General features: G+C 39.7%; 1 protein-coding gene across 2 annotated transcripts in view; it reads right to left on the bottom strand.

Annotated features, from left to right (window-relative positions):
* Window positions 1-15,540, bottom strand: part of SNX4 (sorting nexin 4) — a 35,809-nt gene that overhangs the window by 14,249 nt on the left and 6,020 nt on the right. For both annotated transcript variants that reach the window (XM_087730628.1, XM_087730626.1), the window contains exons 3-6: window positions 8,875-9,013; window positions 8,649-8,798; window positions 7,512-7,559; window positions 3,582-3,637 (exon numbers count right to left, since the gene is read on the bottom strand). In XM_087730628.1, coding sequence (XP_087586754.1) covers window positions 3,582-3,637; window positions 7,512-7,559; window positions 8,649-8,798; window positions 8,875-9,013 — 393 coding nt within the window. The remainder of the gene's footprint in view (window positions 1-3,581; window positions 3,638-7,511; window positions 7,560-8,648; window positions 8,799-8,874; window positions 9,014-15,540) is intronic.

Raw genomic sequence — 15,540 nt, forward strand, 5'->3', positions numbered from 1 at the left:
GCAAACAAACACAGAAGAACACAACCAGAATATAGGAATGGGAGGCTAAGATTAGCCTTCCAGGTTGATGTTCAAGCACAAAACCACCTTCACCCCTCCTCCCACCGCACGCACACAGTCAGGCTTTGTATTTCAGAATAGTCTGTACCCAAGAGGTCTTACTGAAATGAGTCAGGTCACTTGTTCTGGGTGACCGAGTATGAAATTCCAGGGTTCTTCATTTAACACCTCTTCTTCCCCTGCCAGGAAAGTCTTCCCCTAAAATACTCTCCTCCTTACATTCAGAAAGCAGGAGCTTTATTGCCATTTCTAATACTTGTGATCTCCAAGGAGCATCTTTTATAAGATCATGACACACATAGGGTTAAAGTACATAAAAAGGTTTAAAAGCCAGCAGAGAAACTGTATGGCAAAAATAAATATAGTCATTGATCTGCACAGTGGGGTTTAGAGAGCAATCTTTTCAGTTTACACTTTATAAAATATGCACCAGGGCGGCATGTCGGACAGCTGCAGACACGTACAGTGAAGATATTTGAAATAATTGAACTAAAAACAAAAGATTAAAAAGCATGCCTTCAGCTCAGGAAGACTCCCATTTCCACTCCAGAAATTTATAACGAGAAGTTTTATTTATCCTGATTTTGTGGCAAGAAAGCTTTTAGGAATGCTGTACTCCCTGAAGGCAAGAGTCAGGAACCTAAGAGAACTTTCAGTATCCTGGACTCCAGCAGCAATACATCTTCACCCATGCCAATTCCTCCTCCATTAAAAAATAAAATAATAATAATAAAAAAATCGCCACTTCAGAAGCAAACCATCTTCTTTTTATTGTCTCAGAAAAGCATAAATCAAAGTGATGCTATTTTTTGCCCAATCTTCTGTGAAGGCTGAAAATTTTACAAATATAATTTTTCAGGAAAAACTATTTTTAAGAGACTGGTGGTGTTGCAGATCAAAGGTTTATCCCTCAAGTATTTGCTGAAGTTCTACTCATTGCTCATGTAAAAATATTACATAATTATAAAGTAATTTCGAAACTGACTTTGGCAAGGCACACACAGGGATGTTTACTTTCCAGTGCATCGTAACAGCAGAAGTGTGAAACAAGACTTTGTTTTGGCATTCAGTAACTGAAGCAAGCCTAGCACTTTTCCCTTTGTTTTACTGGTTCTGCAACATTGCCAACAGCCTAGATATTTAATTGAGCTATTAAGTAGAACTTCAGACACAAAAGAAGAACAGATCAGGTCACATTTCTGTAGGGGCACCACCAGGCCTCTTCTCAAAAATGTCTTTTGTGGTAATGGCAAAGAAGAAAATTTCATTTACAGTAGACAACATTTCAAAATAAGTTATTTACTTTGTGCGTTTTATTTGGCAGTACTCCTCCCGACATCAGGGAGGGCAATACCACTGTCCTGTTTTGTGAAGGAAGATATTACAAGAACAGAACTGTTCACTAAAGAACAAGCCACTTGTCCAACTAACCAGACAAAAAAAAGGAGAGTTACTTTAAAAAGAAAAAAATCTGCTTTAGGAAAGGATTTAGTGTTTCCTAAAGAAAGCTTTCACCAAGAAAGCTATTGTTTTGATTAAATCACAGAAAGAACAAGAGGATGGGTGCCACGAGGCCAAATTAGAGAGATCTGCAGTAGATACAAATTTACCTTTGAGTACCAGAATACCACATTTTTATCACCATATAATTCCATCATTAAATCATTAAATTGTAGTTTCCAATCTACATTTGAACTCTTAGAGCAGCATCGTTCCGGTTGTTTAAAGCTCCTGAGGTTGCTCTAAGCTGAAGGGTGCAGCTCCACTGCACCGCGAGGCAATCCGGACTGGGAGCTGCAGCTGTTCTTCACCTGAAACCTGTCCTGCTCCAGGAACCTGAAAGCCTACTCTCCACACAGCAGTCAGATCTTTTGTTTCGGCAAGGTGAGCTTGCTGAACGCACCTTACCACCCAGTCACACAAGCACCAAAAGGTAGCACAGAAAGGCAAGACATCAGATTCCAAGCAGCTCAAGCTAAATGTGCTAGGCAGAGCAGGGCACTACTCCTGCTGTTAGGCCCATGCGTGCTATGCTAAAAGGCTCTCCCTGAATAAAAAAAAAAAAGTTATGCTCATCGGTTATTTATTAAACAACTTGTTTCCAAAAGTTCAATTTGGAGCTATGTAGCTGGCAGAATACAACAGAAAGCATGCGCCAGATCTCCTAAGAGCTGTGAAGTCTCTGTTGAGAGACAGATACTCAGGGACTGGTTTTGTTACAGGCCCTTCCTCATGTTTTCCTTGTATTAACCCTTTTCCTCCTTTTTAGAAAGCAACTTCTCACAACAGCTTTGCTTTCTAAAACACTGAATTACCTCGAAAGATAACAGTATATTCCCCATCTCAGCCTGAACCAGTCTTGCCCACCTATGCCTATAGGCAGACTACTGGCAAAGTTTCCCTGCTGTGAAAGCAGGAGAAGCTAACTCCTACTAGCCACAGATGAAGATGAAGGATGAAGCATTCAAACAAGGGCCCAATTTCACTTGCAGCTACTGAGAGAATTGCTGTCTTTTGATCTCATTCGTGAATGCCATCTTTTATATTAAACCCTAGCTAAAAAGCTTCCTTGCTGCCACAGAAGGCTGCAAAAGCAAACAGAATAAAGAAGAAGGGACTGCACCAATTCACAGATAAGTCTATAAAGAGGTTTAGAAAGGTATGTACCCTCTAACGTCCTTAATACAAACCCCATAGATGCTAGGGAAGTACAAAGGGAACAGACAACAGAAAGCAGTCAGGCACACGGGCTCTCCCTAAATAGCATCTCCTATTGCCACTACTGGACAGCAGATGAACCCAGAAGGGCACTTCATACGCATCTCCGTCGCTTATACATGGCAAACGGCAACATCTCCTGACCCTACTGCTGCACGCTGATGTTTCTAACTATTGCAGAAGTAAAAACTCTCATTTTACCCTCCTCACATCACCTAGGGTGTAAGGAACCTCCTGCTACACACCCTTATGCTTCTGGCCAGTTTTTTTATTGAGCAGATTGCTCTAGTGCCTGTCCCAGAGCTTCCTGAACTGCAACAGAGCTGAACTGACCTCCGGACTTCCAAAAGCACCTGTGAAAATTGGCAGCTTGAAGAGATCTATGAACTGCAACACCAGGGTGCGTGCATCCAGAATTGTGCACTAGCAGATTTTTGGAAAGACCTACTATCAATCTGTATTCTGTTCACGCTTGGAAAGATTTCTTTGCAAACAAATGCTAAGAGGTTCTTTTTCTGGATCTGTTTTTTTTTTTTTTTTTATTCCTTCCTTTTAATCTAGCTAAAAGGAAAGACTCATTTTGCATAAAGCCATGGCATTTTTCTGAATGTTTCCTGCTCCTAGAAACAGGATTTATCAAACCTTTTCACACTACCTCCTTACTGGGCTTCTGTTAAGATTTGAAGTGCAGAAAGAATTTTTCTTTTCTGAATTTATTCTAAGGAGATAGAATATTCTGTCATCTGAAGCTACAGTTGTAACTGAAAAAGAGAAAGGGAGGGAGGAAGGATGTGGAATCTTACTTGTCTGGGTTTTTCACTCTGAATGTTGCATTAAGAGCTTTTAATCTGGAATCTGCCTGAAAAAAGGGGAAAAAAAGCTTTGTTAATTTAATGCAATTAAATTCCAGTGACAAAAAAAGTCTCAGCCTTCTGGCAGCACCATTAGAAAAAATCCTACCTTCCTGGCATATTTAAGTCTTCAAACATTGAACAGGTTGACACTAGCTGCCCTGCATGTCAGATTTTTTTTATTAAAAAGTCAAAAAACTAAGCTATTTTTGTGAACTAGGATGTAAACAGTATCCTCTAAAATTAAGCTGGTATAATCCAAATCCCACAATAATAGTCCCTTCTAACTCCGTGATTTGTGTAACATTTTAAGATACACAACCCTACATTCTTTTTAGATGAAGCGATTGGTAACATAAGACCATATGGACAAACTATTTTATATTTTTCAAACCAAATACAACCAGTGGTAGTGACCTCTATATGCTCTTTATTACTAGGAACAGTTCCCCGGTGAAATCAAAATCTTATATATGGTGTTCTCTTATTTTATGACTGGCTTCACAGAAAATATGTAATTTGTATATCAGAATAGAGCCATTTGTAATGCAATGTTCTTTTCTATAATAGAGCATATATAAAAATCTCTACAGAAGACAATTCAATACCTAATTAAAAAGGTGATTGGGTAGTTTACTTTTTAAGATGTTGGTTTACCAATGACTGCAACAGCAGTATGGAATCTCTCTAAGGAAGGTTTTCGGGGGGTTTTTTCAGTTTAATTGAACATTAAATACCCATTGCATAGTTTACTCTTAATAAGACACCAATACAGATGAGCTACACCAGCCTCATCCAAAGAGGTCCCACATCACCACAACTTTTCCTTTCTATATGGCATTTTACATATAGCTCTCTCAGGGCTCATCTATACTGCATGAAAACTCCAACTCAGGTAAAGTAGCTGGAGTTTACTTTTGATGAAAACATCCCTCTTCATTGAGGGAACAATAAATAACATCTTGTGAGGTGTATAGATTTCCTACAGTGTACTCTTTCAGCTAATGGATTGTGCTACAACTGCTAGCACTAAGTTACTTCAGCAGTACTTGTTAGTGCCGGTACATGACCCAGGAATACTTTGAGCTATGTTGAATTTGACAGTAAAAGGAACACAGTGTCTTCCGAAACCAAAAACGGTGTCCTTCCTTTAGGGCCCTTTCAGTAACTTCTACAAACGAGACATGCGCAGTTTGAGGTTGTTCCACCTCCCACTGCATTGGGGCATAGCAGAAGATACCCGTATTTGAATATCACTGCAAGTTCCTTTCACCTGGAACCACCTGCATATCTGGAGGACACTTAGGACAGCATCCAAGTTGAGGGAAAACCAGTTTCTCTCTTTGAACTAGGATGAAAGGTACTGATGGAAATCTTGCTAACTTTAGCTGTCCTTCTTCCAACCACCAAAAAACCAATACAAAACATAGTCCACAAACCAAAAGGGAAGTGAATGAAACCTGCAAGACTATGACTGATACTGGGGGAAAACAGGTTCATTGTCACCGCTACATGCGGTGCTCCTCTAAGAATATCTTGCAAAGGGACGACAAAGGCAGCACGGGGAAGCATGTCCAAGATAGCACAAGGAACACAAAACACTGCAGTAACTCCAAATCCCAGCCCAGGCTTTATATTTATTCAGGGTGCTCCACGGGCTTGTATGGCCTTGGGCCTCCATTGCTCTATCCCCACAAGTCATTACACATGCCAGTTAGATTGCAGGTCATTCAGACACACCTACGTGTACTCCTCACGTTGTTCTCTAACAGTACAAACACCACCTAGGTACACTGACGTTAAATCAGAGTCCTCCCCTGTAAGTAGCTATTCCACAAAATACTGTATTTATATTCAAACAGGAGGCACCAAAGCCATTTGAGTTTGTTGGAACAGCACACACATTCAACAGGTTTACACTTGAAAAGGATCACTTCCCACGTTACAGTTACAGGGCACGTTTCTGCCTTTTGTTACAGACACATGTAGTGCTCTGAAGAGCTCAGCAAGTACACGAGCACTGCCAGGCAGGAACCAAGATCCTGCCAATGCTCAACCATCTACGTAGGTTATTTCCTTCTTGCCGTTAACAGCACGGTAACTCCCACACACCACTTTTAAGCGTTGTCGCCACACAGAGTTACACTGTTAGAAAAATGTCTGTCCAGTCTTGAACTTGATTTAAGACTAATATGCACAAGCATTTTAGAGATGAATTCCTCATCAAATGAGATACAGCCGAGGAGTTTTCAGACAGTTAATTCCTACCGTGACCCTATAGTCATTTAAGTAAACTAAAGAGAGGGCGGTATTTTCTCCTTCCTAAAGCAAGGGTTAAAATCCCAAGTGACAAATCCCTTAAAGAATAAAATTAAGTGTTGGGGGTGGGCGGAAGGAAAGGCATGATTTAATGATACAGTTGGTAGAGTAAACAAAGTCTCCAACATCAACATTCAACTATAACATGCTACACTGCATTAATGCCTAATTTAAAGTTCAGTTAGCCTGTTTCAAACCCTTTGGGACAAAAAAGACACATCCTACTTTAATGCAGCAGCAGCATGTAAACCAGTGGCCCGATTCTAGTCTAAGACATGTAGTGAATAGAGGTTTGTCCTCTAGTGTAGTGCTAAATAACCTCCAATCTTGAGGGGTTTATACTTCAGATGTTGAATAAAGGAAAGATGCTTTTTCCCAGGCTTTTGCAAAAAGTTATTTTTCTTTCCTACGGAAACAGGAACCGTAAAGGGGAAACTATACACACAATCAAATCTAGAAGGAAAACAGGACTTGGTCATCTCTCATTTAATCTATACTATGGTTTCAGGTAGGCAAATATTCTCAGCATTCTGCTATGAGTTTTCTTTCATGCACACACCCCTGTGTGTACTCCTGAGCATGCCCTGCCAGTACGAACTTTCTGAACTCCTATGAGCTGAAATAAAGATGTGTTGACTAGGAAAACACAGCTTGAGAGCTTTACATTTTTTGCATCATGAATACTAGCAATATGCAAGCCCTACCATGATGGAAGAGAATTATTGTCAACTTAAGTTATCAACATTAAGCGTTGGTATAAAAGCCCCTTGGACATTGAGGATAAGAGCACCAGTGATTTTCTTTAGCTCTCACTATTCAGAATAATTCTTCATAATCCGCCTAGTTTTCAGTTGTGATTTCTTGAGAGTTGATCACGTTACAATGAAACAAAAGCTCAGTATTTGTCCCCATGTAGTAACTTTTCCAGACACAGCCCAGCAATCTATCACCCTCTCACAGATTCTTGTCCTGTACAGACACATGACCTTTGATCATTTATTCCTACAAGTCTTCCACCAGTTTACCCAGCCACGAACTCATTGATGTCAACGGGGACAGTACTATTTCAAGACACATTCCGTTAAACAGTTAAGGGGCACCAAATCCATCTCTCTCAGTCCCTTTCAGCAACTTATCCTTGTAGAGAAGTCCTACAATTCAGACCCCTTTGCTTGCCCCTTTGACACCTTACACCTCTTACCAGGCTAAATCTGACACCCATCTTTAAAACAATGCTAAACTAAACTGACAACTACAAAAGCACTGCTATGGGCTCAAGTTCATTAGTTTTAAAGCCTACAAGGATCATAATTCTACATTACTAGCAGAATTACAAGGTTGAGCATCAAACACAGGAACATATTAACAAGTCTGCTAGAGAACTTAACTGAAGTCTTACCTATTACATGTTAAGAACACCACTGTTTTTGCAGTTACACGTACACATAAAGCAATGCCTTTAACTCATTCTAACAGCAAACAGCCTTTCATAAATAGCCTAAAACATGTTTGCTGGAGTATTTCTGTGTCACAGCAGTCATGAGAAACAATTACAGTGATTACCTTTAACTGAAATCCAGTCTCATTCACCATTTCTTTCCATCCACCTTCCTAAAAATACAGGAAAAGGACGTTCAGTTAAGAGTGATTTAAGAGCGCCACAGCTTTTTCTAGTCCTTAGACCAGTCCCTACATCAGAAGAGCTTCTCCAGTAAGGCTGGGTTTTGCCTCAGCTACCCTCCCCATGTCTTTTCAAGAATCTGGGTTAAGAATAACATGTCATTATGTTGTGCTTACATACTAACCTCCCCCAAAAAACTCTCTCCTCTTCACTATTCATTTACCTCATTCTATCAACCGGGAGCAGGAACCACAAAGCTTTGTCTAAAGAAGTAGCTCAGCTCTTCAGAAAGAAGGGTACTTATCACCCATTGCCTATTTAGTTATCAGCAGCAGCAAGTACCTTTGCAGCTTGAGGCAGAGAGCATACAGAGAACATGCAGTCACCTCGATCATGTGTAGTGGTTGGTTGTCCACTGTTCTCAGTTTCCATACACTGGTTCATCTACACACTATAATGTGCTGCGGTAAACATATCTGCTCAGTCTGCTATTTGGGAAACTCTCATCAAAGCACAGAAAAAAGAAACATCCAACATCTCCTAAAGTTGAAAACTGCAGAAGGCAATGCTTTAGCTGACAACTGGATCACAACTTTTGTGACAACATACTGTACTGGTTTTGGACCACGACACATATGAATGGATCATGATTCAAACTGCAAAGCCAAAGAAACTGTTGATATCCAAAAAGTGAATTGGAAGCCAGTACTGTCTCTGCAGCCAGCAGTATAGCATGCTAACTATTTCAGCTTTAGTCCTAGGGAAGCTTTCCCAACCAACACACATTAAGTTCCCAATATGCTGTTCCAAAGAGGTGGAAATTCTCTCTTAGGAGCCTTAAAACTAGACTGGAAAAAAGTCATAAGGTACATTAGAAGGCCAATTGTACAACTGCTGTGGGGTGTTAAGCTTTTAGATGGACAAGCCTTTTCCACGTTCAAGTTTATTCACGTTGTCTATCCTTCTTCTAGACACAGAACAAGCTACAGGTCAGTGGGAGGGAAGATGAGCAAAAGAACGTTATCTTAACTAAATAATCACTACAGAATGTATTTAGAACGCACATCACTTTACTATACCTGTGTTAAAAACGAATAGAAGATTTTGTCTTGGCAAAGAACAGGATGTGAAGCCACGCGTAACAAGAAGTTTTCCAAACCGATTCTTCTTCTTTCCACAAAATCTGGATCCATATTATCCGCTGATAGCTTATGCCAAACGAAGTCAGCCTATTTAAACAGAAGAGTGTTAACAGTAAATAAGTAATAAACAACACAAAGCAAGCTGCAGCCTCAGCTTCCTTACCCTCTTTTCTGGCAGAGGTGGAACAACAATATGTGGATAGGTAACCGACAAATAATTCCTCAACAACTCAAATTCACTGTAACGTCGCCACAGGGAGTCCACTGGGGCACACTGTCCCTCAATCTGGGACTCAACAGCTCTGAAAGATAAAACAGCAAATTTGAGCATTAGTAAGCTATCGCCTTCTCCCTCATACCATCAGTACAATTATAGCAAAGGCCCTAAAAATAGTTACCCAGTAATGATTACTGCATAACTTGCCCATAATCTGAAGTGATGTTAATTAATTTCATGTCTACATATTTCATTTAAAAATATTTATAATTTCTGCCTGATAGCACTCAAATTTTTTAAGAACACAGGAAAAGTCCACGCAGTTTCATCACACCACAAACAAACAGGTAAGTCACAGTCAAGTAAACAGTCACACAAGTGACTTAGTTCACATCACTACAGTTAGACATATTTCTCTTGGAAGAGTGTTAGGCTCCAAGCCAGCACAATTTCATGAGCAGCTGAAGGACACAGAGTATTACAAGAAGGAATTTACTATTCAATGGGAAAGTCTTCACTTCAGAGGATGAAAATTGTCTTGCCTGCAACAGCTAGAATAGTTAAAAATATAACTTTAAAAATATTAAGAAATTTCAAAGGATATTTTAGAAAAACATAGCAAATTCAAAGCACTTCCAATTTTTTTTTTTTGTTCAAAGTGATATCTTTTTATATTTAAGGACTAAGGACAATTAGTCTAACAAACTAGCTAAAGGTAGGGTAAGCAGGTACAAAACTGATGCATCTGCAAAATTTGTTGAAAACTTAAAGCCAACATCACCTAGCAAGGCCTTAAAGGATTTTATGTTACTATAAAAGGAGAAACCATGGAATATTATAGCATTGAAAAGTAACATAAAAACTTGAAGAAAAAAAATCATCCTTCATACAAGATATTTAAAGCAACAGAAATACTTTGCAATATCATAAAATAAGCATCAGGTCAGTAAGACTTCTTGGCAGTTAGCATATGCCAGAATAAACAGAGAGAGAGAATTCAGACAAGGCACTTAACAGAAACCAGTGATGTCTATGTCTACCTCAGTTCTTATATTAAGTGACTAATTAGCATACAAAGCACTGGCATAAAGCTACATGAAACAGTATTAACTATGTTATAAGATTATCCCAGATTAGTTGAGGTTGGAAGGGACCTCTTCACGTTTGTAGTCCAACTCCCTTGCTCAAAGCAGGTTGCTCAAAGCCACGTCCAGTTGGGTTTTGAGTATCTCCAAGGACAGAGATTCTACTACTACACTGGGCAACCCATTCCTATGTTTGACCACCCTCACAGTAAAGAGGTTTTCTTACATTTAAGTGGAATTTCCTATATTTGAGTTTGTGGCTGCTGCCTCTTGTCCTCTCTCTGTGCATCACAGAAAGAGTCTGACTCTATCTTCTTTACCTCCCCCACCAGGTATTAATACACATTGCTAAGATCCCCTGAGCTGTCTCTTTCAGAGGCTGAACAACCCCATCTCTCTCAGCCTCTCCCTGCACGTCAGACACTCCAAGCCCATGATCATCTTCATGGCCCTGCACTGGACTTGCTTTAGTATGTCCACATCCTTCTTGCACTGGGGAGCCCAGAACCGGGCACAGTAAGTTATGAACTACAAGTACTTACTCATGTGATACTAAGTATAATAAGGTACTACATTATTTCTTTCAGCAGAATTCAGGCTACACTGTTCTTGAATTCATAAGAACTTTCCGGAGTAAAGTTTTAAAAACACTTAAATAGCACACAAATTATTGATTTTTTTTTTTTTAAATCTATTCTTAACCTAGAAGGTTGGATTTCTAATGACCTTACTGAAAAAACAAACAATCCCACTCCAGAGCAGCCCCAATTATTTGGTACACTTAAAATACAAGAAGCTTTTGTCATCCATTTCTGAGCTCTAATTAGAGAGGAACAGCCTTGCTATATCTTCTTGTTTAAAAAAGCCAACAAAACAAACAACAAAACAACAAGACACACGTGGTTACATCTTCAGGTTGAAGTAATGGAATACAGAATTATGCAAAAGCAGGTTTTTTTTAAATGAGTAAGGTAGAGCATTTTCTGTGTATCTGTCCTTGCCTTGTGGAAAGGACATTTATTGCAGGTGACTGACTTAGTAGGAAAAAAAAAAAAATCACAAGGAGGAAGAAAAAAGGATGTATTCACAAGCATTCAACACAAACTGCTGCAGGTTAAAACTGTTTGAGACTGACAAGAAAAAAAGGTGAGCACACTGCTGACAGCCACTAAATCGCACGGCCAATATCCCACAGAACTCTTCCCTCTTAGAGTGTTTCAATTCAACGAAGTTGCAGCCGCAGCCACAGAGTTTTGAAGAGGGTAAGCTCAGCTCAGCGCTGGGCTGACAGGCTGTGCAGCATTCCTCCCTACACAAACGCTGAACAATTTAAACATTTCAAGAACACTTCAGCTAAAAGCAGGTATCTAGTGATTGTACCACTGCTGAGTTGGGGATAAATTTAAATACATAAAGAATTAAGCTACTGTGCCCTGGAAGATTAGTTGTTTAGTTGAAAGCTGAAGGCACAAACCTCACTTTCCTAGCAGAGAAACTCCCAGCAGGGTTTGGTAAACAATCTGGCTATTCAAGACACTCATATGAAAGTACTTCAGAATTAGGGATCCTTTTAATCTCCAGCTTCAGCAGCTATCAACCAGTTGCACTTACTTAGAACACGGGTTTCAAGAGCACTACTTCTGCATGGGTTATCATCAACCCCTAAACAAGACTGTCACCATCAATACATCATAGGATTATGTGGACTCTGTCTGAGAACATACTGCATAAGCAAACATGAACAGGGAGACGAGAAAAACACAGGCCAGGACTGCCCTGAGAACCCAGCCACATCGCAGGAGGACCCATCTGTGCTGCAGATATAGATGCTGCTGTGCCAGCAGAAGACAACGGAGACTCACCTAGAGCTAGGCAAACACATTGCACACAGAGTGAAACAGGCTGTGGCCACCCTTACTCTAAAGGCAGGAAGATTACAGATCCAGATCTCAGATCTGGAACGAGGAGTTCTCCATAATATAATGAATGTTCTATCAGACAAGAACGAGAGGAAGGAAAAGAAACCCCAAAACTACAGGATGCATTTGGTCCATTGCTATGAAATGTCTCTGTCACTCCTATGTATAACCATTTCCTGGCCACAGCAAATGCAAGCCTGGGGTTGGCACAGGAGTTGTGTTTAACTAGCTCTTCTTTCCAGTTCTGATTTTTCTGTAATAGGAGAGTTTCATTATTCATCTTTTTTTAAAATTTAACTGAAGTTTAAGACTGACTGCATCACCTCGTAACTCGAGGCAGGCTAGGTGTGCACACCCTACTGACAGTTTATGGCAGCCTAACACATTTCAGACGTACAGTAGAGTTACAGAGGCTTAAGAAGTTACCACTAAAGGTAAACTGCAAGAAGAACAGTTCACTTTATTTTTTAAATATCGTTCTTATTTTTCTTGTCAATATGAGCCCCTAAGGAAAAGTACTGCTAGCCACAATTATTTTTCATCTCCACTCAACTTATTCTATGGGCTTACACTGCCATGGGCAACTTCAAATATAAAGTTTTCCACCTCCTGAATATGAAGTACTTAGCACTGAGTTCATTTGGCTGTTTCATTTCAACACAGCGTGTACTTAAGCGCAGTCTTCTGCCTCTAACCCAATCAATTCCCAATGCAGTGCAAGTCTGATCTTATATTTATCACTTTCTGCATAACCTATAACACCAATGAGGTCAGCACAGAGGAGAATGAAAAGGAGTTTATCTTTCAAGGTAGTTTCTGGTCCAGACATTCCTACTCCATTTTCCAGTGCACTTCTGTAGAAATACAGCTTCACAAGGTGTTAGAAAAGAACTATCCCAAACTTTGGCAGTAGGCATTTGTAAGCAGCCTCCATATAGCACTCTCATATCAAATACAATTACAGTAATACGCATTAGCAGTATAAAGTTAGGTATCTTGTCCTCCATAGCTGATCTGCCTTAACTCATCCTGCTCTGGCTTACCATTCCTCCACACACCCTTTTTTATTGCCAAGTCAGCTTTATCACATAAAAGTTGATCTGTATTTTTCTTCGAACTCCCAATCCCTGCATTCAAGAGAGTCACATTATCATTTAATAAGTTCAATAGTTTTAACACCACAAGCGTGAGAAAAGAACTAGAGTAGTGCTCTGCTACAAACTAACAGGAGAAAAAGAATGAAATCAAGAATGTCTTTAGAAATTTAAAAGTGACTTCACAGATTCAAGTCCGTTTGGGGAACTACGTTACTCTACTTCCATAGTACGGGTTACAGGTTAGAAGCGAATGGACTTACATGTCCCATTCCTATCCTACAAATATTGAAGGAAGGCAAATACACCAATAGGATCATCACATATTTTAATAGTGTAGCAGTCTATTTATCATTCATAAGGGTTCAGGTCAACACACCAGCAGTAAGCTGTCATTGTAAGAGATCACAGCCTTCTGATAAGAGAACGTTCCAGTGGAAATTATGCTCTTAATGCTTCATGACTGTTTTGCAGAGTTAATTATAAACTAGAAGCAGCAAAGACCGTGTGGAGCCTTCACTGTGCAAAAAGTTTCTCAACATGCCTGCTATATCAAGTTTGTATTTGTCAGAATTAACAAGAACACATCAGTTTTTTTAAAAAAAACCCAAACCCACAATAATCGGGGTAGTAACATCTCAGTCCACACACACACACAAATATCAAGCAGAAAATTAAATACAAATCAAAATTTTTAAAAGGTCATCTAGGAGTACAGCACTTCAGCAGGGAAGGACCACAGCTTTATAGAGAAGCCTACTCCTACGTCAGAACAAACCACGACTACCCGACAAGGGAGATGCAGGCACCCTGTTACTTGAAGTTTTATGCCCACAAGGGGCCTCAAGAACTCAAGGAGGAAGGGAACAGACTGCCAGACCAGATCATGCCACTCACCACATCTTCCCTGCCCACGCTGAAGAAACCAAGGAAGTTTACTAGATCGAAAGCCTACTGTCAATTTATTCTGACAGAGCAGATCTGTGGACAGCAGGCTAGGCTTCCTAAGCCTAAGTTAATCAAGCTTTACAACCCTTATGAGGGACACACAAGCCTCACATTATACCCTGAAGAGAAAGATTAAATTACTACTGGAGAACCTCGAAGGTCAAACCTGCCTGCGCAGTTTGTTCTTTTTTAAATAGACAGCATCTGATACAACCTCCTCAACATAGTCTGCGTTAAGCAGCCTGATGTTATTTCTCTTCTCAGATCATGCTTCCTTCCTTTATTCTAACATGCATTTATTCTCACTGTCTCAGAAGTGTGAATGCTGCCTTTTTTGGTTGTAGCTGTTGCTTTTATCTTTATATAATACAGTTCTTGTTTTGGGTGAAAAGCACTTAATAGACAACAGGTGAAGGGAGCAAATGTGACAGCAAAACAGGCAGACAGACACTTGTCCAGAGAAGTGTCTGGATGTTCTTCTTTGCCTGACAAAGTGCCACTTGCCCAAGTGACTTTTAGTGCCCAGAGGGGGAAGACAACATTTCAGGAGGGCAGCTGTGTAGCACCCAGAAAAGAAGCCGTGCTTTTTAAATTAACCCACTTGAATAAATTTAATACACAATTTGAAGTTATTAATACTAGTTTAAGATTCCCTCTTACACCTAGGCTTTGATAAAGTAAAAGCAGCCAGATTCTGCTCTCTGGAGCGCGGAACGCAGCGGAGTTAGGTAAAGGAGGGGAGCAGCAAAGTTCTTTGCAAAGCTGTGGTGGGAAAGTACTGTACAGCCCTCAGTTATGAGCCTGCGTCCACACCACTGCCTTTTCAACGAGGCAGTAAGAGTCTGAAACTGCACGGGTGGATTTGGGACAGGCAAGCAAGATGAGAGAAATCTTTCTTTTTTTTTTTAAAATCACACCAAAAATGTCTCCACCTGGTTACATATGAGACCATAAAATATCACCAATTACAAGAGCATTTCTCCCCAGGAACCCCGTTCCAGAAAGGAAGTAGAAATCCACAAAGGTACTCATTACATTTAATACCTTCATTACCATCTAATTTTTTAGACCACATTATGAACTCCACCATTAAATGCAAGTACTGCAGACCAGTTTCAATTAAGATTATAATCACTTGTTGACATTCAGTCAAACTTCTCAATTTGTTTTGGTTTTAAGAACACAATATAATACTTGTACAGTCTTCGGGCAAGAAAACCATATGTTTCCCCTCTAAGTACAGTTTTAACAATGCAAGTTATTCATTGAATGAACCAACCTGCCTAAAAAAAATTAAAAGACAAAATTGAAACCTTCAGCTTTTACGTTCATAACTGATGTTATCATAAGCGATTAGAAGATTGCATTACTCCAAAAGTCACGTTCATTTGCCTTAATTCAAAGTGCCAATGTGAAAACTTTAGTCCATCTAATTAACCTCTTCCCATTTCACATTTAAAACTAATTATCTTAAATGAGCCATTAAACAATTCTGAATGCAATAAAAAGAGAAATGGTTGCAAAATATTAAATCAGACGAGAAGGAAATAAATCAGTTTATTTCCT

This window comes from Nipponia nippon, unplaced genomic scaffold, assembly GCF_047370975.1.
Source record: "Nipponia nippon isolate SJK-2023a ecotype South Korea unplaced genomic scaffold, ASM4737097v1 scaffold_5, whole genome shotgun sequence".
Classification (NCBI taxonomy): domain Eukaryota; kingdom Metazoa; phylum Chordata; class Aves; order Pelecaniformes; family Threskiornithidae; genus Nipponia; species Nipponia nippon.